Source organism: Bufo bufo, chromosome 3 (assembly GCF_905171765.1).
Source record: "Bufo bufo chromosome 3, aBufBuf1.1, whole genome shotgun sequence".
Classification (NCBI taxonomy): Eukaryota; Metazoa; Chordata; class Amphibia; order Anura; family Bufonidae; genus Bufo; species Bufo bufo.
In genome coordinates, this window is record NC_053391.1 from 289,263,457 (window position 1) to 289,289,266 (window position 25,810).

The 25,810-nt window shown below is 44.4% G+C and overlaps 1 protein-coding gene across 1 annotated transcript in view; it reads right to left on the minus strand.

The window, feature by feature from the left end:
• Positions 1 to 25,810, minus strand: part of ITPR3 (inositol 1,4,5-trisphosphate receptor type 3) — a 605,308-nt gene that overhangs the window by 52,068 nt on the left and 527,430 nt on the right. Inside the window, 2 exon segments of the mRNA XM_040424182.1 lie at positions 1,113 to 1,278; positions 8,801 to 8,922. Coding sequence (XP_040280116.1) covers positions 1,113 to 1,278; positions 8,801 to 8,922 — 288 coding nt within the window.

Genomic DNA, 25,810 nt, shown 5'->3' on the forward strand with positions numbered 1-25,810 from the left:
GTATATGTGTGTGAGTGTGTGAAAGTCTTCAATGTCTTGCTACTTTAATGATAAGGTCCAGTACCGTATATTTGGTTGAAAATATGTATTCTATAAGATTATTGGATATACAGTACACATATATGGGATCTGGTAGGACCCAACTGAAAATATAAAATAGCCTTGCATTTTATTACTGTCGGAAACAATTATTCAGCAATCAGAAAATAACTGAGAATTAAACTCTACAATTTCAGTGGTACATATAGGTTATCTCCTGCAGTTTTCTAAATTATAAATCTGACCTTGAATTTGTGGCCTATTTTATTAGTAGAAATAGGACCTAGTGATAGTTGTTCTTAAACATACTATGGGCAGTTTTAAAGGTAATAAATTTATTGGAGGAGAGTAGTCAGCACTGCTAGGTATCATAGATGTCCAAAAAAAAATATGGAGACAGCACGTCCAAAAGGCGGAATTTTATTCCAGATGCAATGTTTCGGCTTAGTGATAGCCTTTGTCTTGCTTGACAAAGGCTATCACTAAGCCGAAACGTTGCATCTGGAATAAAATTCTGCCTTTTGGACGTGCTGTGTCCATTTTTTTTTTTTTTGGACATCTATGAGTTGTTAATTTTGGGGGGCTTTTTACCACCTTCCTTGGAGACGAGCACCCGCAGCATTATTACTAAGGAGTGCTGTTCACCAGTGTTTTTGCCACTGCTAGGTATCTACAGCATGCACTCTTAGCGGAGAAACCAGAATATAGGTGCTGTATTTTATGAAATAATGAAATGAAGAACATAGAATTTTATGGTGAGTGCCACACTTTCTCGCTTCTTTTTCTTTAGTTTTAAAGGCAATCTTTAAAGTACCCTTTCTACATGATTTTGCACTCATTCACATGTCAGTGTTTTTGTCTGTGATTTCCATTAATGGCTATTAGCCAAAGCCAGGAGTAGAGCCTACACATAGATTAAGTATAATGGAAAGATTTGCACCTATTCTTTCGTTTTGACCCCCACCTGGTTTTGGCTAAAAGTCACTGATCACTAACCAAACACTGACTGTGTGACCTAGGCCTTAAACTGCGCTGTTGATTCTTACCACAACTGAGATCTGACAAATTCTTACCACAAATAAAGCAGGTAGTCTTCAGGACCTCTTCTTTCTTTTGTTTCTCACTCCTCAAATCAGCAAATGTGTCAATAATAACACCAAAAATGAGGTTCAGAACAATGATAATAACAATGAAGAAGAAGAGAAGATCATAAATCACACGGGCTGGAAACAGGGATTCCTGTTAGCAAAACACAAAAGGTATTCGTATTCAAATACAGGAACATGAATGAAGTCGCTTAATGTGCTGTGAAAACGTATTTCCTCCTTCCCACTTTCATCTGTTTTTGCATATTTGTCACACTTTAAAAAAAATTTCGTTTTTAAATTATTTATCATTTATTGAAGGGTAATGTTGTTCAGTCCTGCCTGGCCCTAACTGAAAATGTAATTGCCCTGTAGCTATTAAATAAACCAGTTAACAATTGGGTCCAAAGTCATTGGCCCAAACCAAGCATGATTACTGTCAAACTTATTGAATCTGAACATCACTTAAATATAACCTGGCTGGCAACATGAAGCAGACTAGATAGTCTCAAAAAGCAGCACATGTTGCTCTGTTCTAAAGAGATTCAAACACAGATGCAAACAAAGTCACTGAAATGTAACAGTCTGGAAAGGGTTATTAAGCCAATGCTAAAGCCTCAGGGACTCCAACAAATCTATAAATGGAGAAAACTTGGAAGAGTGGCAAGGCTTCCTAGGAGTGGCCAGCCTGCCGCCAATTTTCACTAAGAGCCCATCCAGGAGGTCACAAAAGAACTACAGGCATCACCAGTTAAGGTCAGTGTACAGAATTCCACATTATCAAAGACACAGGGTAAAATGGCATCCATAGAAAAGCTGCAGAGCGCAAACCACTGCTGAGCAAAAAGAGCACAAAGGTTTGTCTCACATTTCACAAAAGACATCTAGATGAACTCTAAGATTTTTGGGATAATATTCTTTGGACAGGCGAGTCAAAGGAGGAACTTTTTGTAAGACATATGTCCTGTTAGATCTGGTATAAAGCTAACATCGCATGTAACCACAAGAACACATTAGCAACAGTCAAATATGGTGGTGGTAGTTTGGTGGTCTGTGGCTGCTCTGCTTCTGCTGGACCTGGATGACCCATGAATTCTGCTCTGTATCAGGAAATACTAAAGGAGAATGTCTACCCAATAGTTTGTGTGCCTTAAAGCTCAAGCACTGCTCAGTTATGTAGCAGCAAAATGATCCGAATTACACAAGCAAATCTAACCTTGAATGTCTCAAAAGAAATAAAATTAAAGTTCTGACAAAGTTCTGACTTGAATACAGTTGAGATGCTGTGGCAAGACCTTAAATGCTCAAAAACCCTACAATGTAGCAGAATTAAAACAATTCTGAAAAGAAGAGTGGGCCAAAATTTCTCCAAAGCAATGTAAAAGGCTTATGACACAAATGTTAGATTGCAGTTGTTACTACCAATATTTTGAATAAATCTTTAACTTCAATAAATGGAAAGATCATTTGAAAGCTTGTGTTGCCTGTATCAAAATTAGTTGGATAAACTGAAACATTTAAATGTGACAAATTAGAAAAAACAGAATACATTAAGCCAAATACTTTTTTACAGCACTGCATATTATATTATGTGTATCTCTCTCTCTCTCTCTCTCTATATATATATATATACACTGCTCAAAAAAATTTAAGGGAACACTTAAACAACACAATGTAACTCCAAATCAATCACACTTCGGTGAAATAAAACTGTCCACTTAGGAAGCAATACTGAGTGACAATCAATTTCACATGCTGTTGTGCAAATGGGATAAACAACAGGTGGAAATTATAGGCAATTAGCAAGACACCCCCAATAAAGGAGTGGTTCTGCAGGTGGTAACCACAGACCACTTCTCAGTTCCTATGCTTCCTGGATGATGTTTTGGTCACTTTTGAATGCTGGCGGTGCTTTCATTCTAGTGGTAGCATGAGACGGAGTCTACAACCCACACAAGTGGCTCAGGTAGTGCAGCTTATCCAGGATGGCACATCAATGTGAGCTGTGGCAAGAAGGTTTGCTGTGTCTGTCAGCGTAGTGTCCAGAGCATGGAGGCGCTACCAGGAGACAGGCCAGTACATCAGGAGACGTGGAGGAGGCCGTAGGAGGGCAACAACCCAGCAGCAGGACTGCTACCTCCGCCTTTGTGCAAGGAGGAACAGGAGGAGCACTGCCAGAGCCCTGCAAAATGACCTCCAGCAGGCCACAAATGTGCATGTGTCTGCTCAAACGGTCAGAAACAGACTCCATGAGGGTGATATGAGGGCCCGACGTCCACAGGTGGGGGTTGTGCTTACAGCCCAACACCGTGCAGGACGTTTGTCATTTGCCAGAGAACACCAAGATTGGCAAATTCGCCACTGGCGCCCTGTGCTCTTCACAGATAAAAGCAGGTTCACACTGAGCACATGTGACAGACGTGACAGAGTCTTGAGACGCCGTGGAGAACAATCTGCTGCCTGCAACATCCTCCAGCATGATCGGTTTGGCATTGGGTCAGTAATGGTGTGGAGTGGCATTTCTTTGGAGGGCCGCACAGCCCTCCATGTGCTCGCCAGAGGTAGCCTGACTGCCATTAGGTACCGAGATGAGATCCTCAGACCCCTTGTGAGACCATATGCTGGTGCTGTTAGCCCTGGGTTCCTCCTAATGCAAGACAATGCTAGACCTCATGTGGCTGGAGTGTGTCAGCAGTTCCTGCAAGACGAAGGCATTGATTCTATGGACTGGCCCGCCCATTCCCCAGACCTGAATCCAATTGAGCACATCTGGGACATCATGTCTCGCTCTATCCACCAACGTCACGTTGCACCACAGACTGTCCAGGAGTTGGCAGATGCTTTAGTCCAGGTCTGGGAGGAGATCCCTCAGGAGACCATCCGCCACCTCATCAGGAGCATGCACAGGTGTTGTAGGGAGGTCCTACAGGCACGTGGAGGCCACACACACTACTGAGCCTCATTTTGACTTGTTTTAAGGACATTACATCAAAGTTGGATCAGCCTGTAGTGTGTTTTTCCACTTTCATTTTGAGTGTGACTCCAAATCCAGACCTCCATGGGTTGAAAAATTTGATTTCCATTTTTTTATTTTTGTGTGATTTTGTTGTGAGCACATTCAACTATGTAAAGAATAAAGTATTTCAGAAGAATATTTAATTAATTCAGATCTAGGATGTGTTATTTTTGTGTTCCCTTTATTTTTTTGAGCAGTGTATATATACACACACACACACACACTCATTGACAAGAAATAATGCACCCATATAGAAATGTTGAATTGCTGCAAAACTTGGCATGCAGTTATGTCTCTGGCAGATATGTAAATAATTACAGGTATAGTCTGATCAGACACTGCATCCTGCCACAAGAGCGCATAAAAGCACTTCCCCCACTGCCCTAAGAAAAGGATCCCAGTGGCTACTTTTTGCTAGTGTAACTCTTAGGGCTCAGGCACACGAGCGTTCCGTATAAGGGACGTATTTTTATTCCGTATATACGGAACCATTCATTTCAATGGGTCTGCAAAAGATGCCGACAGCACTCTGTGTGCTGTCCGCATCCGTTGCTCCGTTCCGTGGCCCCGCAAAAATTATGAGGAATGTCCTATTCTATGCGTTTTGCGGACAAGAATAGGCATTTCTATAATGGGCCTCCTATTCCGTTCCGCAAATTGCAGAAGGCACACGGGCGGCATACGTTTTTTGCGTATCCGCAATTTGCGGACCGCAAAAAACGGCACGTTCGTGTGCATGAGCCTTTAGAATAGGCATAGGCAGCCCCTTAGGGCTCATGCACACGACTGTGCCGTTTTTTGCGGTCTGCAAATTGCGGATCCACAAAGAACGGATGCTGCCCGTGTGCCAGTAGTGAGGATTGTTTGACCACTGACAAGCACAAGTAGCTTCCACAATTTTGTTGTACACCATCCAGACACAAGTGGCCTCTTGATTACATATCCTTCTTCCCAGACCATTTCCAGGCACTTAGCAGAAGGGAATTTGGTGTCATGGTATCCATTACGTGTCCTGCCATTGACAGCCAGCCACTATTGCCTTTGTTTGCAGTGGTGACGTGAATGAGACATTTGCACTGCTACTGTTTAGGATCCCCAAACAAGGTAGTCAACTATGTAGGCCTTATCGTGAGCTCTTCAATCCTGCCTTTTCTCTGGAGCGGCACAATGCCCTAACTGATCTGGGTCACCTCTCAGTGATATGTGCATGTGACATTCTGCGGCCACATGTGTTCCCTCTCATAGCAGAGCTTCCAACTGTAATTTTTCAGCAGGATAAGGCCTCATGCACACGACCGTTGTGTGCATCCGCGGCCGTTGTTCCGTTTTTTTTTCGCGGACCCATTGACTTTCAATGGGTCCGTGGAAAAATCGGAAAATGCACCGTTTTGCAGCCGCATCCGTGATCCGTGTTTCCTGTCCGTCAAAAAAATAGGACCTGTCCTATTTTTTTGACGGACAACGGTTCACGGACCCATTCAAGTCAATGGGTCCGTGAAAAAACACGGATGCACACAAGATTGGCATCCGCGTCCGTGATCCGTGACCGTAGGCTACTTTCACACAGACGGATGCGCAGATCCGTCTGCATAAAAGCTTTTTCAGAGCTGAGTTTTCAGTTCGTGAAAACTCAGATCAGACAGTATATTCTAACACAAAGGCGTTCCCATAGTGATGGGGACGCTTCTAGTTAGAATATACTTTGAACTGTGTACATGACTGCCCCCTGCTGCCTGGCAGCACGCGATCTCTTACAGGGGGCTGTGATCTGCACAATTAACCCCTCAGGTGCTGCACCTGAGGGGTTAATTGTGCATATCATAGCCCCCTATAAGAGATCAGGGGCTGCCAGGCAGCAGACCCCCCTCCCTCCCCAGTTTTAATTTCATTGGTGGCCAGTGCGGCCCCCCCTCCCTCTATTGTAATATCATTGGTGGCCAGTGTGCGGCCCCCCTCCCTCTATTGTATTATCATTGGTGGCCAGTGTGTGGCCTCCCCCGGCAACCCCTCCCTCCCTCTATTGTAATATCATTGGTGGCCAGTGTGCGGCCTCCCCCGGCACACCCCCTCCCTCCCCAGTTTTAAATTCATTGGTTGCCAGTGGGCCCCCCCTCCCTCCCTTGTATTTAACACATTGGTGGCCAGTGTGGCCGGCCCCCCCTCCCTCCCCTGTAGTTAACACATTGGTGGCCAGTGCGGCCGGCCCCCCCTCCCTCCCCTGTAGTTAACACATTGGTGGCCAGTGCGGCCGGCCCCCCATCCCTCCCCCTCCTAATTAAAATCTCCCCCCCTATCATTGGTGGCAGAGGAGCGCTCCTCCTACTGGTAAGTGAAAGGTCTGTGCGGCGCATTGCTTATAGCACAGACCTGTCACTTACCAGTAGGAGGAGCGCCGGCCGGTCACAGACATCACAGCTCGCAGGTAAGTATAATGCTTCTAAAAATTGCTAAGTAACCATGGCAACCAGGACTGCAATAGCGTCCTGGTTGCCATGGTTACCGATCGGAGCCCCAGCTGCCACCAATGATAGGGGGGGAGATTTTAATTAGGAGGGGGAGGGAGGGGGGGCCCACTGGCCACCAATGAATCTACAGTACTACAGGGGAGGGAGGGGGGGCCGGCCGCACTGGCCACCAATGTGTTAACTACAGGGGAGGGAGGGGGGCCGGCCGCACTGGCCACCGATGTGTTAACTACAGGGGAGGGAGGGGGGGCAGGCCACACTGGTTACCAATGTGTTAACTACAGGGGAGGGAGGGGGGGCCGGCCGCACTGGCCACCAATGTGTTAACTACAGGGGAGGGAGGGGGGGCCGGCCGCACTGGCCACCAATGTGTTAACTACAGGGGAGGGAGGAGGGGCCGGACGCACTGGCCACCGATGTGTTAACTACAGGGGAGGGAGGGGGGGGCAGGCCACACTGGCCACCAATGTGTTAACTACAGGGGAGGGAGGGGGGCCGGCCACACTGGCCACCAATGTGTTAACTACAGGGGAGGGAGGGGGGGCCGGCCGCACTGGCCACCAATGTGTTAACTACAGGGGAGGGAGGGGGGGCCGGCCGCACTGGCCACCAATGTGTTAACTACAGGGGAGGGAGGAGGGGCCGGACGCACTGGCCACCGATGTGTTAACTACAGGGGAGGGAGGGGGGGGCAGGCCACACTGGCCACCAATGTGTTAACTACAGGGGAGGGAGGGGGGCCGGCCGCACTGGCCACCAATGTGTTAACTACAGGGGAGGGAGGGGGGGGGGGCGGCCGCACTGGCCACCAATGTGTTAACTACAGGGGAGGGAGGGAGGGGGGGCCGGCCGCACTGGCCACGAATGAGTTAAATACAGGGGGGGGTCTGCCCCCTGCTGCCAGGCAGCAGGGGGCAGTCATGTACACGGTTCTTTTAGTATATTCTAACCTGAAGCGTCTCCATCACCATGGGAACGCCTCTGTGTTAGAATATACTGTCGGATCTGAGTTTCACAATCTAACTCAAATCCGATGGTATATTCTAACATAGAGGCGTTCCCATGGTGATGGGGACGCTTCAAGTTAAAATATACCATCGCATTGGAGAAAACTCAGAACCGATGGTATAAAAGGGACTCCTGACTTTACATTGAAAGTCAATGGGGGACGGATCCGTTTGCAATTGCACCATATTGTGTCAACGTCAAACGGATCCGTCCCCATTGACTTGCATTGTAATTCAGGACGGATCCATTTGGCTCCGCACGGCCAGGCGGACACCAAAACGACTTTTTTTTCATGTCCGTGGATCCTCCAAAAATCAAGGAAGACCCACGGAAGAAAAAACGGTCACAGATCATGGACCTACGGACCCCGTTTTTGCGGACCTTAAAAAAAAAACCGGTCGTGTGCATGAGGCCTAATGGTCGCACACATGCAGCATGGGTTTTCCAAGAATGTCTCTTCCAGATTGCAACACATCCACAGCCTGCAGGGTTTTCAGATTTATCACCAATTGAGCACTTAAGGGACCAGCTGGGTGGCCAGCTTTGGCAACCTATGGGTGCGTAATATCTAAAGGCCCAGCTGCAACATCTGTGGGCAAACATGTCGCAGGATACAATACAGAACATGCCTCCATGCCCAACCATATGTTATCTTGTACCCAGGCTAGAGCCAGGCCAGCAGTTGTATTCAAGCCTTCTTTCAATTGTACAGTTTTCCCAATAAACATCCTTTTGATCGAATATTGTACATATATCATCATTACATTCACACATATATGGGCACATTTATTAAGACAGGCATTTTAAACACTGGTCTTAATAAACCCCCATTGCTGGCAGTGGATCATCGAAGTTATGCAGAGGCGCAGGCCTCTTTATAACTTCGGCGGATCCAATGCCTAAAACAGGCGTAGAAAAAGGGAGATGAGATGGGCCATCTGGCCCGTCCCCTTCCCCACCAACTTATTTAGACCTAGCATGAGCGGGGAAAAGTCGCAGATTGCGGCACAAAGGACCTTTGCGCGCAATCTGCGCCAGAAATATGCCTAATATAGCATATTTTAAATAAATTACCCCCATAAAGTTTCATTTGATTCTAACAACTCCTTCTTGATGCTTTATTTGACAATGAGTTTATATATATATTATTTAGTGACTTTATGTGGAATAAATGTTAACTTTCTTACTTCTTTAGAGGGTTTTCTCAAAATGTCTCCCACACCTCCTCCGTTTCGCAACCCATGATTAAGAACGGTGACAATGCACATGAGCAGTGTATCACAAGCTCTCTCTGTGCCATCATCCTCATCTAAAAAGATAAGAGATTAGTAAAGAAAATTAAAGGTAGAAGAAATATAAGACGGTAAGTTTTATTTTTTGGTGCAAAGGGAAAAGTGGAAATGCGGCTATTTGTTGTAACTTTTGAATTAGCTTCTCAAAAAGTGATAGTAATTTTTTTTAAAACATTGGATGGATTGAACATGCTGACATTCTGAAGTGATTTAAAAAGCTAGCTTGAAGCTGATAACTAATATGGCCCACTTCTTGTTATTGACTATTGTTTTAAAGGGAATCTGTCACCAGTTGCATGCTGCTCTATCTGACATCAGCATAAACTGGTGACCATGAGCAATACAGTGGATCACTCACTTGAATAGACCCAGCAATACTGCTAAAATCTGTATTAGGCTCCATTCACACGTCCGCAATGTGTTTTGCGGATACACGGAGACACGGATCCGCAAAACACGGAAAGCGGCAATGTGTGTTCCGCATTTTGCGGACCGCACATTGCTGACATAATAGAATATGCCTGTTCTTGTCCGCAATTGCGGACAAGAATAGGACATGTTCTATTTTTTTGCGGAAACGGAAGCACGGATGCGGAAGTGCGGATCCGCAAATGTGGATGCGGACAGCACATTCCGTCCCCATAGAGAATGAATAAGTCTGCACCCTTTCCGCAAAATTGCGGAAAGGATGCGGACACATTTTGCGGACGTGTGAATGGAGCCTTAAAAGCAGCTCTCCTCTCTGATGACTGACATATTCTTCACCCTGCAATGAGCAGTGGCGGAAAACCAATGGGAAAAGTTGGAAGTTCATGAATATAAGGACTCCCTGCACTGAAAAGCTCCAGAACTTGGGTCATGCTGAAAATGTTCAATAAACAGCAAACAGAATAATGTAAGTAAGTGCTCACAGCATTTGTCATCAGTTCATGTTGCCCTCACGTAGGGCAGCATAAAACTCGTGGCCGATTTAGGGCCTGTTCATAAATGTTACCAGATACTCTGTCAATACCCTGCTAACAAAGATTAACAAAACAATCTACTATATAAATATCTCTATATAAAATATCAACATAACATTTTTATAGGCTTCCTTCACACACACTTTTTGTGGCTATTTTTTTCTGCTGCATTGTTTTTCTTGGTGACATATATATTACACATTTTGTTATGTTTTGAAGGGCCACTAAACCCAGAATCCATACATGGGAAAAAGAACAACCAACTAAATTAACATAATCTGCTTTTGTGTCTGTTATTTTGCACTTGTTTTGTCAGATATCACAACTGCAGACCATGAAAAGTAAACTAGAAAAGCAATGCATTGTTCTCTCAGGCTGCAGCCATCTCTTCTCCCCTTCCCTCTGATGTTAATGCAAATGAGCCAGGAAGATTAGGAGGAGGGAGCTGGGTTTAGTCTGGATTATTTTTTGTTTAGTTGGATTTTATTAATTTTTTTTTAACAGTACCAGCCAAAGAACATACAGCTTAATTTCTACGGTTGGTTCACATCACGTTTTTGCTATCCGTTTAACGTACACAAAAAAAACATATACATTAACGTATGCCTCAGACTGATGCCATATGGTGGCATCCGTTCACAATAGAGTTCCACTGTTAAAAAATAATGTATACGTTAATGTATACTTTTTTTTTTCCACAGAATCTGTAGGATACAAAAGTTTGGTGTGCTGCGTTTTTGTATCTTTTTATTTTTTTAAAACGTACCCGTTAAACGTATAGCAAAAATGTGATGTGAATCCTAAGATGCCTAGTCCTTCCTTCACTGCATAATTGTGCAGATTTGCCTTTCAACAGCTTTGGAAAGTTGGGTAGCATGTCCAGGTATGCAGAAGATCACACTACATATATAGTAGATACACACTGTCTTCATTACATTTATGTAAATATTTTATTCAGAATAATATATGCACCAAGTGTGGCCTCCATTTAAACTCTGAAGAGGTTGCAGCCCAGCTTTCCCAGACGCTGAATTCCAAATTTGCCTAAATATGAAATGAGAAATCAATTATAGATAAAACAGCTTGCTGCTCAGGGTTCTGGAAAAGCTTGGTGACAACACTGTGCAGCTGCATTTTGTGTATTTTATATAACCAATATGCCCCCCTCCTTCCCCCCAGAGATTGCTAACCAGCTTTCCCAAAGTGCAAAATGCCAGATCAGCCTATTTATGAATCAGTAAATCCCCATTATTGTACAATATCTATCTGTAATGTGCTAGCTAGGAGCCTGGAAAGTCTGAGCAAGAATCTCAGTGGCAAATAATCCATACTGTAGCATAGCTAGACCATTTTTTCATTCCTGGGAAGGCTGGATAACCAATTAATAATGATGATGATGATGATAATGTCTAAAGTGCTGCGGAATATGTCGGTGCTTTATAAGTGAGTAAAATAAATAAATTATATGGACCTGTAATAGGGACTGCTAAATAATAAGTCTACCTAAATAAGTCATTCTCCTTACTCCTAATTGGTGCCATAGCTAAGCAGGTTTACCTTTTAGGGTCCTAGGAAAGCTGGGTTACCACCATGAGGAACTGTAATAGATTGCAAAATGCTAAATCTACTATGATAAATCACCATTGTGACTCTCAAATAGCGTCACAGCTATGGAGATTTGCCTCTCAGGATAATGGGAAAGCTGTGTTATCACCATGTAAGCTGTAATAGAAAAAAATAAGGGGTTGGGTCAGCACAACCTGCCTGCAGGTGCACATCACTATGGCGAAATACATATACAAACGGAAAATGCAAATGTGATCGCACACTGCATCCAGCACTCTGCCCTCCATGCTGGATGAGACATTGGTTTACTATGAGTGGCTTACTATGCTTTGGCCAAAATATAAACCAATGTCTCATCCAGCATGGAGGGCAGAGTGCTGGATGCAGTGTGCGATCACATTTGCATTTTCCGTTTGTATATGTATTTCGCCATAGTGATGTGCACCTGCAGGCAGGTTGTGCTGACCCAACCCCTTATTTTTTTCTTTGCAGTATATATTGGAGGCGTGGCGATCTCCTTGGAGTCATTGCACACCTGACCAGTTAATCTGTCCTTGAGGCTGGTTTTAAAGTCAGTATAAAACTGAGTCTGCTTGTATAGAACCTACCATTAGCCATCTGGCTCCAGGAGAAGTATATGGTGGGTTCAGCATGCATGTTGGTACTTGCATCCCTGGATCCGATGAAAGCTGTAATGGCACCGGACGGGGTTACAAGCAAAGTGTACTTGGCTTGCATGCTGACTTGCATTCCCTGGATTTTATGTGGCTGTCATGGCCCATGAACAGGTAGGAACAAGAGTTAGGGACCACTCATGAGACAACCTTGACGCGGTGAGTGGCTTACTATGCTTTGACCAAAATATAAACCAATGTCTCATCCAGCATGGAGGGCAGAGTGCTGGATGCAGTGTGCGATCACATTTGCATTTTCCGTTTGTATATGTATTTCGCCATAGTGATGTGCACCTGCAGGCAGGTTGTGCTGACCCAACCCCTTATTTTTTTCTTTGCAGTATATATTGGAGGCGTGGCGATCTCCTTGGAGTCATTGCACACCTGACCAGTTAATCTGTCCTTGAGGCTGGTTTTAAAGTCAGTATAAAACTGAGTCTGCTTGTATAGAACCTACCATTAGCCATCTGGCTCCAGGAGAAGTATATGGTGGGTTCAGCATGCATGTTGGTACTTGCATCCCTGGATCCGATGAAAGCTGTAATGGCACCGGACGGGGTTACAAGCAAAGTGTACTTGGCTTGCATGCTGACCTGCATTCCCTGGATTTTATGTGGCTGTCATGGCCCATGAACAGGTAGGAACAAGAGTTAGGGACCACTCATGAGACAACCTTGACGCGGTGAGTGGCTTACTATGCTTTGGCCAAAATATAAACCAATGTCTCATCCAGCATGGAGGGCAGAGTGCTGGATGCAGTGTGCGATCACATTTGCATTTTCCGTTTGTATATGTATTTCGCCATAGTGATGTGCACCTGCAGGCAGGTTGTGCTGACCCAACCCCTTATTTTTTTCTTTGCAGTATATATTGGAGGCGTGGCGATCTCCTTGGAGTCATTGCACACCTGACCAGTTAATCTGTCCTTGAGGCTGGTTTTAAAGTCAGTATAAAACTGAGTCTGCTTGTATAGAACCTACCATTAGCCATCTGGCTCCAGGAGAAGTATATGGTGGGTTCAGCATGCATGTTGGTACTTGCATCCCTGGATCCGATGAAAGCTGTAATGGCACCGGACGGGGTTACAAGCAAAGTGTACTTGGCTTGCATGCTGACCTGCATTCCCTGGATTTTATGTGGCTGTCATGGCCCATGAACAGGTAGGAACAAGAGTTAGGGACCACTCATGAGACAACCTTGACGCGGTGAGTGGCTTACTATGCTTTGGCCAAAATATAAACCAATGTCTCATCCAGCATGGAGGGCAGAGTGCTGGATGCAGTGTGCGATCACATTTGCATTTTCCGTTAAGCTGTAATAGAGTCTGCAGAATACTAAATCTAAAAAGGTAAACCCCCTTCTCACTTCCAAACAGTGCTATAGCTAGGCATATTTGCCTTCCAGGGTCCTGGAAAAGCTAGGTTACAAACATGTGGTGCTGCAATAGACTGCAGAATACTAAATGTTCCAAGATAAATCCCCCACCTCACTCATACATAATGCTACAGCTAAGCAGATTTGCCTGGTAAAAATGTGTTACTTGCACAATATAAGGGCTCATGCACATGAACGTATTTTCTTTCCGTGTTCGTTTTTTGGGGGACCGTATGCGGAACCATTCGCTTCAATGGGTCCGCAAAAGAAAACGGAAGTGCATTCCATTTCCGTATGTCCGTATTTCCGTCCCGCCAAAAAATAGAACATGTCCAATTATTGTCCGCATTACGAACAAGGATAGTACTGTTCTATGAAGTGCCAGCTGTTCCGTTCCGCAAAATACAGAATGCACACAGATGTCATCCGTATTTTCTGCGGATCCGTTTTTTGCAGACCACAAAATACATACGGCCGTGTGCATGAGCCCCAAGGGTTACATTTCACGGACATTGTACAGCTCCACAAGACTTGTAATTGAGGTCGCCAACACTGATGAATGTCAAATTTGCCTGGACAGACATTGAGAAATCCCTCCTGTCTATATTGGCAAAATTGCTATTCATACACCTGTGAAACCTGGGTAGCACTTTCTGTAATTTCAGTGTCCTGGTCTCTTTAGTATCCTTGCACACATACAGGGGAATTGTAAGAAGCTGATGCAGTTTCGCTGTGCTCTGAGTGTCAATTGAAGTGAAAGCAGTGTTAAGCCCCGCCCCTTTCCAGAACTTCCTGTTTGCCTGTAAGTTCATGCTAGTGCACAGAGTCAAATTTAAACTGAAGATGGAGAGGCCGGGAGAAAGGAGATATTCATCTGACTGCACAATATCTGTTTAACAGGTTTTTTTGCAGCACTTTGCCAATGTCTATGAAAAAAGAACCGGTTTTGCCAAAACACGCGTTGGGGTGTGCGGTTCTCCTGAGGTGATTATGTATTATGGGCAGGTTACGAGTTTCATGATTTATCCACTGGTTGTTATTGTAGGAGGGAGTTATTTATGATATACTGCTGCATTATTGTTTAGGCTAATGATTTATAGTATTACTTCTTATCTATTATCTACTTTGCAGTTTAGTAATCATTCTTTACAGCTACCCTCCACTTAGACTATACCTCCATATTCTCCCTCGGGTAGTACCGCACTTTACATTGATGTGATGCATCTCTTTTTATTATGTTTTGTATATTAATTTAATAAAGACTGTTATATGTTTTGAGCTATAAGGATGTCTTTTTATGTAGTTTACATTGTTCAGAGTCACCTCATATATATTTATCTCCTATTTTAGGGTGTTAATATTTGTTCTCATGTTTGGTAAACCTTTATGTGATAATGCTATAGCTTAGTCACATAAGTGCTCAGCCTTGTATGTACAGATCTTAAGTTCAAGGCTTAGGCTACTTTCATAATTGCGTTTGGGGTTCCGCTTGTGAGATCCGTTTGAGGGCTCTCACAAGCAGCCCCAAACTGATCCGTTCATCCCCAATGCATTCTGAATGGATAAGGATCCGTCCAGAATACATCAGTTTGGCTCCATTCCGCTCTGGAGGTGGACACCAAAACGCAGCTTGCAGCGTTTTGGTGTCCACCTGGCCAAACGGATCCGTCCTGACTTACAATGCAAGTCAATGGGGACGGATCCGCTTGACGTTGACACAATATGGTGCAATTGCAAATGGATCCCCGTCCCCCATTGACTTTCAATGTAAAGTCAGGAGTCCCTATTAATATACCATCGGATCAGAGTTTTCTCCAATCCGATGGTATATTTTAACTTGAAGCGTCCCCATCACCATGGGAACGCCTCTATGTTAGAATATACCATCGGATTTGAGTTAGATCGTGAAAACTCAGATCCGACAGTATATTCTAACACAGAGGCACATAGTGATGGGGACGCTTCAAGTAAGAATATACCAAGAACTGTGTACATAACTGCCCCCTGCTGCCTGGCAGCACCCGATCTCTTACAGGGGGCTGTGATCCGCACAATTAACCCCTCAGGTGCCTCAGATATTACTGGTGTCTATAATCATATATTATGCTTGTGAATAAAGCAGAAATATGTATATAAGCTTTCTGAGCATATCTCAATGTGGTTAGGCTACAGTACGTGGTGTATATGATGTGTACATGCGAGGATACAGCTCTGCTCTCAGTATGCTGATGTCTAGTCCTGTTAATAAAGGGGGGGGGGTGTACAGAGCACAGAGGGTGTTACAAAGCAGTGCTCAAAGGATTCAGCACCACCCCCTGGTGTTCCAACTTGCTCATCTGCATATGAATACAAACACAGAGATCTCTGCAGCTGTTTACCATACAGAAATAAAGAATAGTATTATTTTAATCAGCATGATGTGCCCTACCAGTTAGTATGCCTGGTCAAGGTTTATCATGCTGACAGAGCCTCTGTAAAGGCTACTACAAGATAGGCCAGTTTAGGAAAAGGTTTTTTTTGGTCTGTTCTCATTAAAGGTGTTTTCTGGAAATAATTAACTAAAGGCCCATGACCTCCATTGCCTATTGAAAGATTCATACTTACCTGCTCCAGGCTGTTCCAGTGCTGTGCACTAGCTCCCTTTCCTTTATCTTCCCATTCCAAGATTTCTACTCTACCAGCCAGGTATGGAACTTGGCCTCGGGTGCCACTGCAGCCAATCACTGGATTCAGCAGTAATGTGTGATTAAGGGATACTTCACTACTGAAGTCAGCCATTGGCTGCAGCAGCGCATAAGACTATGTCCAAACCCAGCCAGAAGCCAGGGACTGTTAAATGAAGGAACTAGAGTGGTGGAAAGCAGATAAGTAGACAATGCAGTCTAGGGCCTTCAGTTAAGTTATTTATGGAAGATTTCTTAATATCGTTTTTTTTTTTCTTCTCTATCTTCCTTGACAATGATCGTTATCTATAGGCAGGTATGTGTCACTAATTAAACCAGAGTCACAGATTTCTATGGATGCCAAAAGAAAATAAATCTTTAATAAGTAATCTTGATTAAAATGGGTGAAGAAACCCCTATCAGACCCAAAATCTCTTGTTAAACTATATTATATGAACCTTATTATGCCTGATAACTCAGACCCCCCCCCCCCCCCCAAGCAGTAGGCATTCCCCTGCTAATGACATTAAGGGGAATTTCAGGCAACCAAGGAACATAATCCATATGGGCAAGTAGTCCCTGGCATGAGAAGAAGCCTATGTCCTTATCCAAAAACTGTTGATTAAATTGTAGAGGCTAGTAGGGTTGTTTCGATACCAAAATTTTGATTCGGCTTCTATACCATAAAAAAGGAATGCGACACTTGATACCATGCGGGGGAACAAGGCGACTAAAAAAAGTTGACGAATCGCACAGTTTTCATTTATTTTTTTTCTGTTACGGCATTCACCGCATAGGACTTTTTAAATATTTTAATAGTTTGGACTTTTCGGATGTGGCGATATGTAATATGTTTATTTATTTATTGTTTATATATTTTATATGTAAACTTGGGAAAGGGGTGGTTTATACTTCATATTTTGGTGATTTTTTTATCTTTTTTTTTTAAAACTTTTTTTTTAAATAACTATTTTCCCCCTTAGGGGCTAGAACCTTGGATCTTTTAATCCCTTGTCCTATTCAACCTAATAGAGCTCTATTAGGGTGAAGAGGATCTCACACTCTCCCTGCTGCTCTGTGCTTTGTGCACGACATGCGTGGCGAACGTGTCCTGGGAGCCGGCCAAAAGGCCGAGACACTGCCACCACATGTACAAACACCAAACGTTGCCACGGGCAGCCACAGACAAAGGGAAAATGTCAGAGTGCATACAAAACATAAAACACAGTGCACACCAGACATTCAGAAGACACACCTAACAGACAGGTTGCCAGGTGCAACCGCATGCACATTGCAGCAAGCTGCCTAGCACCAGCTCAGGCTGCTATACTGCGACAATACAAAACAACTTGTTGCCCGCGGCAGTGAGGCAACACACTAGCGGCCCTCACCTGTGGTTGAACACCCAAACCAAACCGCAGGCAACAGCATGCGGTTCAAGAGTCACGACAATGACCATGGCCGTGACACCAGCTCATTATTATTCACTGGCTGGGCGGCTTTTACAGTCCCCGATCCTCCCGAGCCGACGCAGGCGCAGCAGGAGACGCTGGCATTGAATAAGGGACGCAGGCGCACTGCGAGTGAGGGTGCCGGGCAAGTTATCCGGCGCACGCGCAGAAGGTACAAGTGAGTTCAATGCAGCAGGAGACCCTGTTTTTACATGGATTAAAACGCCGACAGGGGGTACTCTTATGTGATTGTAATACACTTTAATAGACCTATGACTGCATAGGAATAACTAAATATGTTTATCGGGCCTGTCAGTGTCCCTTTAAGGAGGAGCATGGCCCCTAGACCACCAGTTAATCGTGAGAACTTGTCCTAAAACACACACTTACACAAAAGATATTCTCTTTCTTTTTTTGTATACATAAAGACAATTGAATATTTCATCTATATAGGGTGGGAATAAATCCCGGGTGCTGTCATAGGCTTATGGAAAAGTGATTACTGGTGAGTGTAATCTTAAATTTCCCTTACACCCATGACAGCACCCTTGAGAGACGACTAGAATAGAAATCCTTTTATGGGGGGGGGGGGGGGGTACTGCCTGGAGGACTTTCCTACCGAAAGCTAACTGCTCTCTAGAGCCTAGGTCTAGTCTGTAATGACGAAAAAAGGTACACGGAGACTGCCATGTGGCTGCTCTACAAATCTGTTCTAAGGTAGCATCAGCCCTCTCTGCCCAAGAAGTGGAAACTGATCTGGTGGAATGAGCACCAAAACCTTTCGGGGAAGTTTTCCCTGCTGAAGAATAGGCCAAAGTAATGGCGCTCACAATCCATCTGGAAAGTGATTTAGGAGAGGCTGAGAGACCCTTGATTTTTCCACTGAATTTAATAAAAAGCTTAGAGGTTTTCCTCCATTGACTAGTAATGTCCAAGTAATGGGATAGACATCTTTTTACATCTAAGCAATGGAGTTTCTTCTCTTTTTCCATTATTTGGATTTTGGCACAGAGAGGGAAGGACAATGTCCTGTGTTCTATGGAACATAGAAACTACCTTCGGCAGAAAGGAAGGGTCTGGCTTAATAAGTACCCTGTCATCCAAGATGTTAGTATAAGGTGGGGATGTTGAAAAGGCTGAAATTTCCCGACCCTTCTGGCTGAGGTGATTGCCACCAGGAAGGCAGTTTTGAATGAAAGGAGTCTTATAGATAAGTCCTGTAACGGTTCAAAGGGAGGCTCCATGAGGCTAGTGAGGACTAAGTTGAGGTCCCAAGGTGGAACTGAGGGTCTGAGTATCGGTCTAACTCTGCTGATGGCTTTAAAAAATCTCCTAACCCAGGTATGGTTAGCGATCGGGGAATCAAAAAAGGCTCTAAGAGCAGGTACCTGTACCTTGAGAGTGCTAGGCCTCAAATTCTTCTCATGACTGGTTTGTAAGAAATCTAAGATCTTACACATAGGAGGAAGGTTTAAAGGATTAACCAGATTCTTAGCAAACTTTTGGAAGGTCTTCCAAATTCTGAGGTAAATCGAGGAGGTAACCTCCTTTCTGCAAGATGGAAACTACTTTCTTGGAGAGGACTCTACTTTCTAGGATTTCCCCCTCAAGAGCCATGCTGTTAGATGCAACTGTCTTACATTCGGATGGATGACAGGGCCTTGAAACAAAAGATCTTGCCTCTCCGGGAGAACCCAAGGGTCTGCTAGGGAGAGTTTCCTCAACCAGCTGAACCAGGTTCTTCGGGGCCAAAATGTAGCAATTAGGATCACTCTCGTTCGTTCTTGTTTTAAATTTTGGAGAAACCTTGGAAGGAGTCTTAGCGGAGGAAACGCGTAGAGAAGCTGATTCGGCTAATGAAGGGAGAAGGCATCTATCCCCGTTGGTGAGTTTCTTGCCCTGAGGGAAAAGAACAGTTGGCATTTTCTGTTCTCCCTGGTTGCAAATAAATCCAGATGCGGACGACCCGAGAGGAGAATTATTTGGTTGAAGATTTTTTGATTTAGACACCATTCCCCCTGGTCTAGTGTGTTTCTGCTTAAGAAATCTGCTACCTTGTTTTCCATCCCCTTTAGATGTACCGCCCTGAAGGTTTTACAAGAGAAAAAAATGTCTGCGGCCAACAGCATAAGACTTTCTGATTTGGTTCCTCCTTGTCTGTTCAAATAGGAAACGACTGTGGCGTTGTCTGAGAAAATCTTTATAGCTTTCCCCTGAATTAAAGGAAGAAATTCTTTTAAGGCAAAAAGAACTGCTCTCAGTTCTCTCATGTTTTGAGAGTCTTGACTCTCCTCCTTTTTCCATACGCCTTGTCGTAAGTTTCCCTGACAATAGGCCCCCCAGCCGAAAGGACTTGTATCGGTGGTAAGGGTTACGAAATTCTGTTCATTCCAAGGGAGACCTTGGGACAGATTTAAAGGATTCAGCCACCAGCGTAAAGATTGAATTACCTGAGGGGTGAGTGTGAGTGGTGCATCTAGTGGAAAAAGGGCGCCCCGCCATTCTTTCAGGATTTGCCACTGGAGGGGTCTGGAGTGAAGCTGGCTCCAACTGACCACCGGTATAGTGGAAGTCATTCTGCCCAACACCGCCATTGCCTGCCTGATAGTACGGTTCTTTGCGATATCAGGGACTAAACGCCTTCTGTTAATTTTTGTATCTTGTCTTGGGGAAGGATACAGCATGATTTCTGCGAGTCCAGGATCATTCCTAGAAAGACACATTCTTGGGAGGCTATTAGATGTGATTTCGCCCAGTTTATCTGCCAAACGAGCTTTTCTAGGATCCGCACCACCTCTTTGAGATGCAAGTCCAGACTGTTCTTTGACTCTGCTACCACCAAAAGATCGTCTAGATAAGGGATTACTAGAATGTCTATTTCTCTTATGTGGGCCATGACTTCTGCCATTACTTTTGTGAAGAGTCTGGGAGCCTTAGAAATTCCGAACGGAAGAGTTGTATATTGTAGGTGATGGATCTGATCTTCTATTGAAACTGCGACTCTGAGAAATTTTTGATAGTCTGCGTGAATAGGGATGTGGTAGTATGCATCTATTGTGGCCGTGAAACAGCCCTTTGAATAGATGTTTTAAAACTGACTGGATTGACTCCATTCTGAACTTCTTGTAAGAGAGAAATTGATTTACATCTTTTAAGTTTATAATAGTTCTGAACGTGCCATCTGGTTTGGGAACCAGAAAAAGGGAAGAATAAAAACCTTTTCCTTTCTCTGACTCTGGTACTGGAACCAGGACATTTTTCTCTAAAAGAGAAACAATCTCCTGTTGCAAATCTTGGTTTTTTACTGAATCTCTTAGGATGTTTGTGACTTTGAATCTGTCCGGCGGGCGAGAGACAAACTCCAGATGAAAACCTTCCCTTATAATGCTCAAAATCCAGAGGCTTGAGGAGATTTCCTCCCAAGCGTGAAGGAAATGAGAGAGTCTGCCGCCCACAGGAGAGAAACAGTCATTGCTGAGTGGGTCTGGAACCTGAGGAAGATTGGGAATTGAACAGGAAACCCTTGTCTTTCCTATTTTTATTACCTGCTCTGAAATCTTTTCTTTGTCCCTTATAAAATTCCTTTTTGTTCTTTCGAAAAAAACGCAGGGGTCTGGAGACAGGGAATCCTTTTTTATTGTTGAATGCCTTATCCAAAAGGTAATCTAAAACAGACCCAAAAAGATAATCGCCCTGACAAGACCACCCTTTGAGCCAAATAGCTCTCCTTGCTGAATTAGAGAGTACGGCTGACCTAGCATTTAATTTCAGCGCATCTCCTGAGGCGTCTGAAATGAAATCAACCGATTTAAGGATAGTGGGAAAAACAGCTAGCAATTGATCTCTCTGGGTTTTATTTTGAATGTGAGATTCCAATTCTTGTAGCCATAATTTTAAAGATCTAGCAGTGGATGTGGCGGCAATATTTGGCTTGAAGGCCTGAGCTGAGGTCTCCCAGACTTTTTTGAGGTAAACATCAGCTCGTCTATCCATAGGATCCTTAAGAGTGCCAAGGTCCTCAAATGGTAAGGCCGACTTTTTCTAAATTTTAGCAACTGGTGCATCTAGTTTAGGAGGCCTGTCCCAATTAACAGAGTCCGCCTCATCAAAAGGATATTTCCTTTTTAAAGGGGTTGTCCCACTTCATTAAATCTGTTTAACCCAATTTACTTTCCCCAATGAACATTTATTCCTATCTATGTCATTAAAAAAAATGCTTCAATCTTCTGCAAACAGCTTCTATTAGAAGCTGTTGTTTACCCTGGTGTCCCATGGATACGGCCGGCTTTTTGCCGGCCGCATCGTTTCGCCGCGCCTGCGCACTACAGGCAAAGAAATACTCGGCCGGCCTCTCCATTACATGAACGCGAACGACCGCGCATGCGCAGTATATCCACCGGGTCTTAGATAGAGCTGCGCATGCGCGGCCATCCGAACAGTTCGGGCGAGTCAGCGGAGTGAGCGGACGGACGTCGGAGTATACTGTAAGTATAATATCTAATGGCCCACTAATAGACCAACGATTATTGAACTCTGCAATAGAGGGGGTTCATAGTGAATTCAATAGGGGCATATTTATATATAGAACTTTGGGCAACTATATTATCTCTATTCACACTGGGGGCAACTATATCAATTTTATGCACAATGGGGGCAACTATATCAATTTTATGCACAATGGGGGCAACTATATTATAACTATGGACACTGGGGGCAACTATATTTATTTTATGTACAATGGGGGCAACTATATTATATCTATGGGCACTGGGGGCAACTATATTATATCTATGGGCACTGGGGGCAACTATATTATATCTATGTAAACTGGGGGCAACTATATTATATCTATGGGCACTGGGGGCAACTATATTATATCTATGTAAACTGGGGGCAACTATATTATATCTATGGGCACTGGGGGCAACTATATTATATCTATGGGCACTGGGGGCAACTATATTATATCTATGGGCACTGGGGGCAACTATATTATATCTATGGGCACTGGGGGCAACTATATTATATCTATGGGCACTGGGGGCAACTATATTATATCTATGGGCACTGTGGCGAACTATATGAGTTTTATGCACAATGGGGGCTACTATATTATATGTATGTACACTGGGGGCAACTATATTATGGGGGCGGATGGAGGAGGCACTTATGGGGGCGGATGGAGGAGGCACTTATGGGGGCGGATGGAGGAGGTACTTATGGGGGCAGATATGCAGAGATGTGTATATGGCGGTTTAGAATCAATGCGGGTGAAATATAGAATCAGATGTAGCAGAGCTGAATAAGCGCTGTTCAGTCACAGTACTAATGGTGAAGGAAATAGACGGATTTAGCAGAGATGTGTATGTGGCGGTTTAGAATCAATGCTGGTGAAAGAGAAACAGATGAAGCAGAGCTGAATATGCGCTGTTCTGACACAGTGCTGGTTGAATAGAAAAACAGATGTAGCAGCTCTGTATATGTGGCAGGTCAGCATCAATGCTGACAAAAGAGAAACAGATGTAGTAGAGCTGAATATGCGGCTGTTCTGATACAGTGCTGTTTGAAGAGAGAAACAGATGTAGTAGAGCTGAATATGCGGCTGTTCTTATACAGTGCTGTTTGAAGAGAGAAACAGATGTAGTAGAGCTGAATATGCTGCTGTTCTGACACAGTGCTGGTTGAAGAGATAAAAGGACAGATGTAGTAGAGCTGAATATGCGGCTGTTCTGATACAGTGCTGTTTGAAGAGAGAAACAGATGTAGTAGAGCTGAATATGCGGCTGTTCTGACACAGTGCTGTTTGAAGAGAGAAACAGATGTAGTAGAGCTGAATATGCTGCTGTTCTGACACAGTGCTGGTTGAAGAGATAAAAGGACAGATGTAGCAGAGCTGAATATGCGGGTGTTCTGACACAGTGCTGTTTGAAGAGAGAAACAGATGTAGTAGAGCTGAATATGCTGCTGTTCTGACACAGTGCTGGTTGAAGAGATAAACAGACAGATGTAGCAGAGCTGAATATGCGGGTGTTCTGACACAGTGCTGTTTGAAGAGAGAAACAGATGTAGTAGAGCTGAATATGCGGGTGTTCTGACACAGTGCTGGTTGAAGAGATAAACAGTCAGATGTAGCAGAGCTGTATATGCATCTATAAAGATACATAGTGTGAGGTTTATGCACAACTGGAGTACAGCTGTAATGGAAACAAATCTGCATCAGTGCTGGGGGGTGGGGGTCGGTCAAGCTTTTGGGCTAATGTATAATATGGAATTATAGTTTTTGATGCACAGAATGGGTTTGTAAAAGATCAGACAGAGATTTTATGTGTAAAACTGTACACTGAGCTCACTTCACATGGCTCTGAGTGACCATTCCCCTCACAGACACTGCATACGGATGAGTCATACTCTTCACATGAACGAGCAGCGCTCAGTGTGATGTCATAAGGAGGTGTGGCCGGCCTTCACTCTAGCTGCCTAAGCCCGCCCAGCCTTAGCTGCAGAAAACCAGGAAGTACCAGCAGAGCTGGCTGCAGGTGAAGCTGATTTAGCAAAGTGGGAAAACCCCTTTAACCCCTTAAGGACCTAGGACGTACCGGTACGCCCTATTTCCCGAGTCCTTAAGGACCCAGGACGTACCGGTACGTCCTGACTTAAAATCTGTATTCCGGCGCCCCAGGGGTTAATTGGAACGGGATTTCGGCTGAAATCATTCAGCCGGCATCCCGTAACAATGCAGGGGGGGGTCATTTGACCCCCCCGTATCGGCGATCGCAGCAAACCGCAGGTCAATTCAGACCTGCGGTTTGCTGCGCTTTTTGCAGTTTCTGATCGCCGCGGTCCCTGACCGCGGGGATCAGAAACTTTAGAGTGGCTAAAATAAATATTTTTCACCCCCCCCCTGCACCCCTGCACGATTTTATGCCGGAGGGTGGTGCGGGGGGGGGTGTCGCAGGCGGTGGGGGCGTTGCGGGAGGCGGGCGGTGCGGCAGGCGGGATCGCGATCCCCCGCCCGCCTCCCCATGAACGATCGTTGGCTTCTAGTGGTTGTACCAGGGTGCCAGCACATTGCTGGCACCCTGGTATAAACGGCTGACATCTGTGAAGATGTCAGCCGTTTAACCCTTTCCATACCGCGGTCCGTACGGACCGCTGTATGGAAAAAGTTAACTGTCATCGGTCAGGGAGCTCCCTCCCTCTCCATCGGGGGGCTGCTGTGCCTTTGCAGCCCCCCGATGAAGAGGGAGAGAGCCCCCAGAGAGCCCCCCTCAGCCCCGTGCTTACCCTTCCCCGTCTGCGAAGTTCTGAGCAGACGGGGAGGGTTCCCATGGCAACAGGACGCCTGCTCAGGCGTCCTGCTGTCCATGGTGCTGAACAGATCTATGCTGAAAGCATAGATCTGTTCAGTGTAAGTAAAATACAGTACAGAACAATATATATTGTACTGTACTGTATTATACAGACATCAGACCCACTGGATCTTCAAGAACCAAGTGGGTCTGGGTCACAAAAATGTAAAAAAAAGTGAAAAAAGTTAAGATAAAAAAAAAAACATTTATCACTGAATAAAAATTAAAAAAATAAAATAAACTACACATATTAGGTATCGCCGCGTCCGTAACGACCTGATCTATAAAATGGTCATGTTACTTTCCCCGCACGGTGAACGCCATAAAAATAAAAAAATAAAAACTATGAGAAAATTAAAATTTTGCCCACCTTACTTCCCAAAAAAGGTAATAAAAGTGATCAAAAAAGTCGCATGTACGCCAAAATAGTACCAATCAAACCGTCATCTCATCCCGCAAAAAATGAGACCCTACTCAAGATAATCGCCCAAAAGCTGAAAAAACTATGGCTCTTAGACTATGGAGACACTAAAACATGATTTTTTTTTTTCAAAAATGAACTCATTCTGTAAAACTTACATAAATAAAAAAAAAGTATACATATTAGGTATCGCCGCGTCCGTATCGACCGGCTCTATAAAAATATCACATGACCTAACCCCTCAGATGACCACCGTAAAAAAATAAAAATAAAAACAGTGTAAAAAAAGCCATTTTTTGCCATCTTACGTCACAAAAAGTGTAATAGCAAGCGATCAAAAAGTCATATGCACCCCAAAATAGTGCCAATCAAACCGTCATCTCATCCCGCAAAAAATGAGACCCTACTCAAGATAATCGCCCAAAAACTGAAAAAACTATGGCTC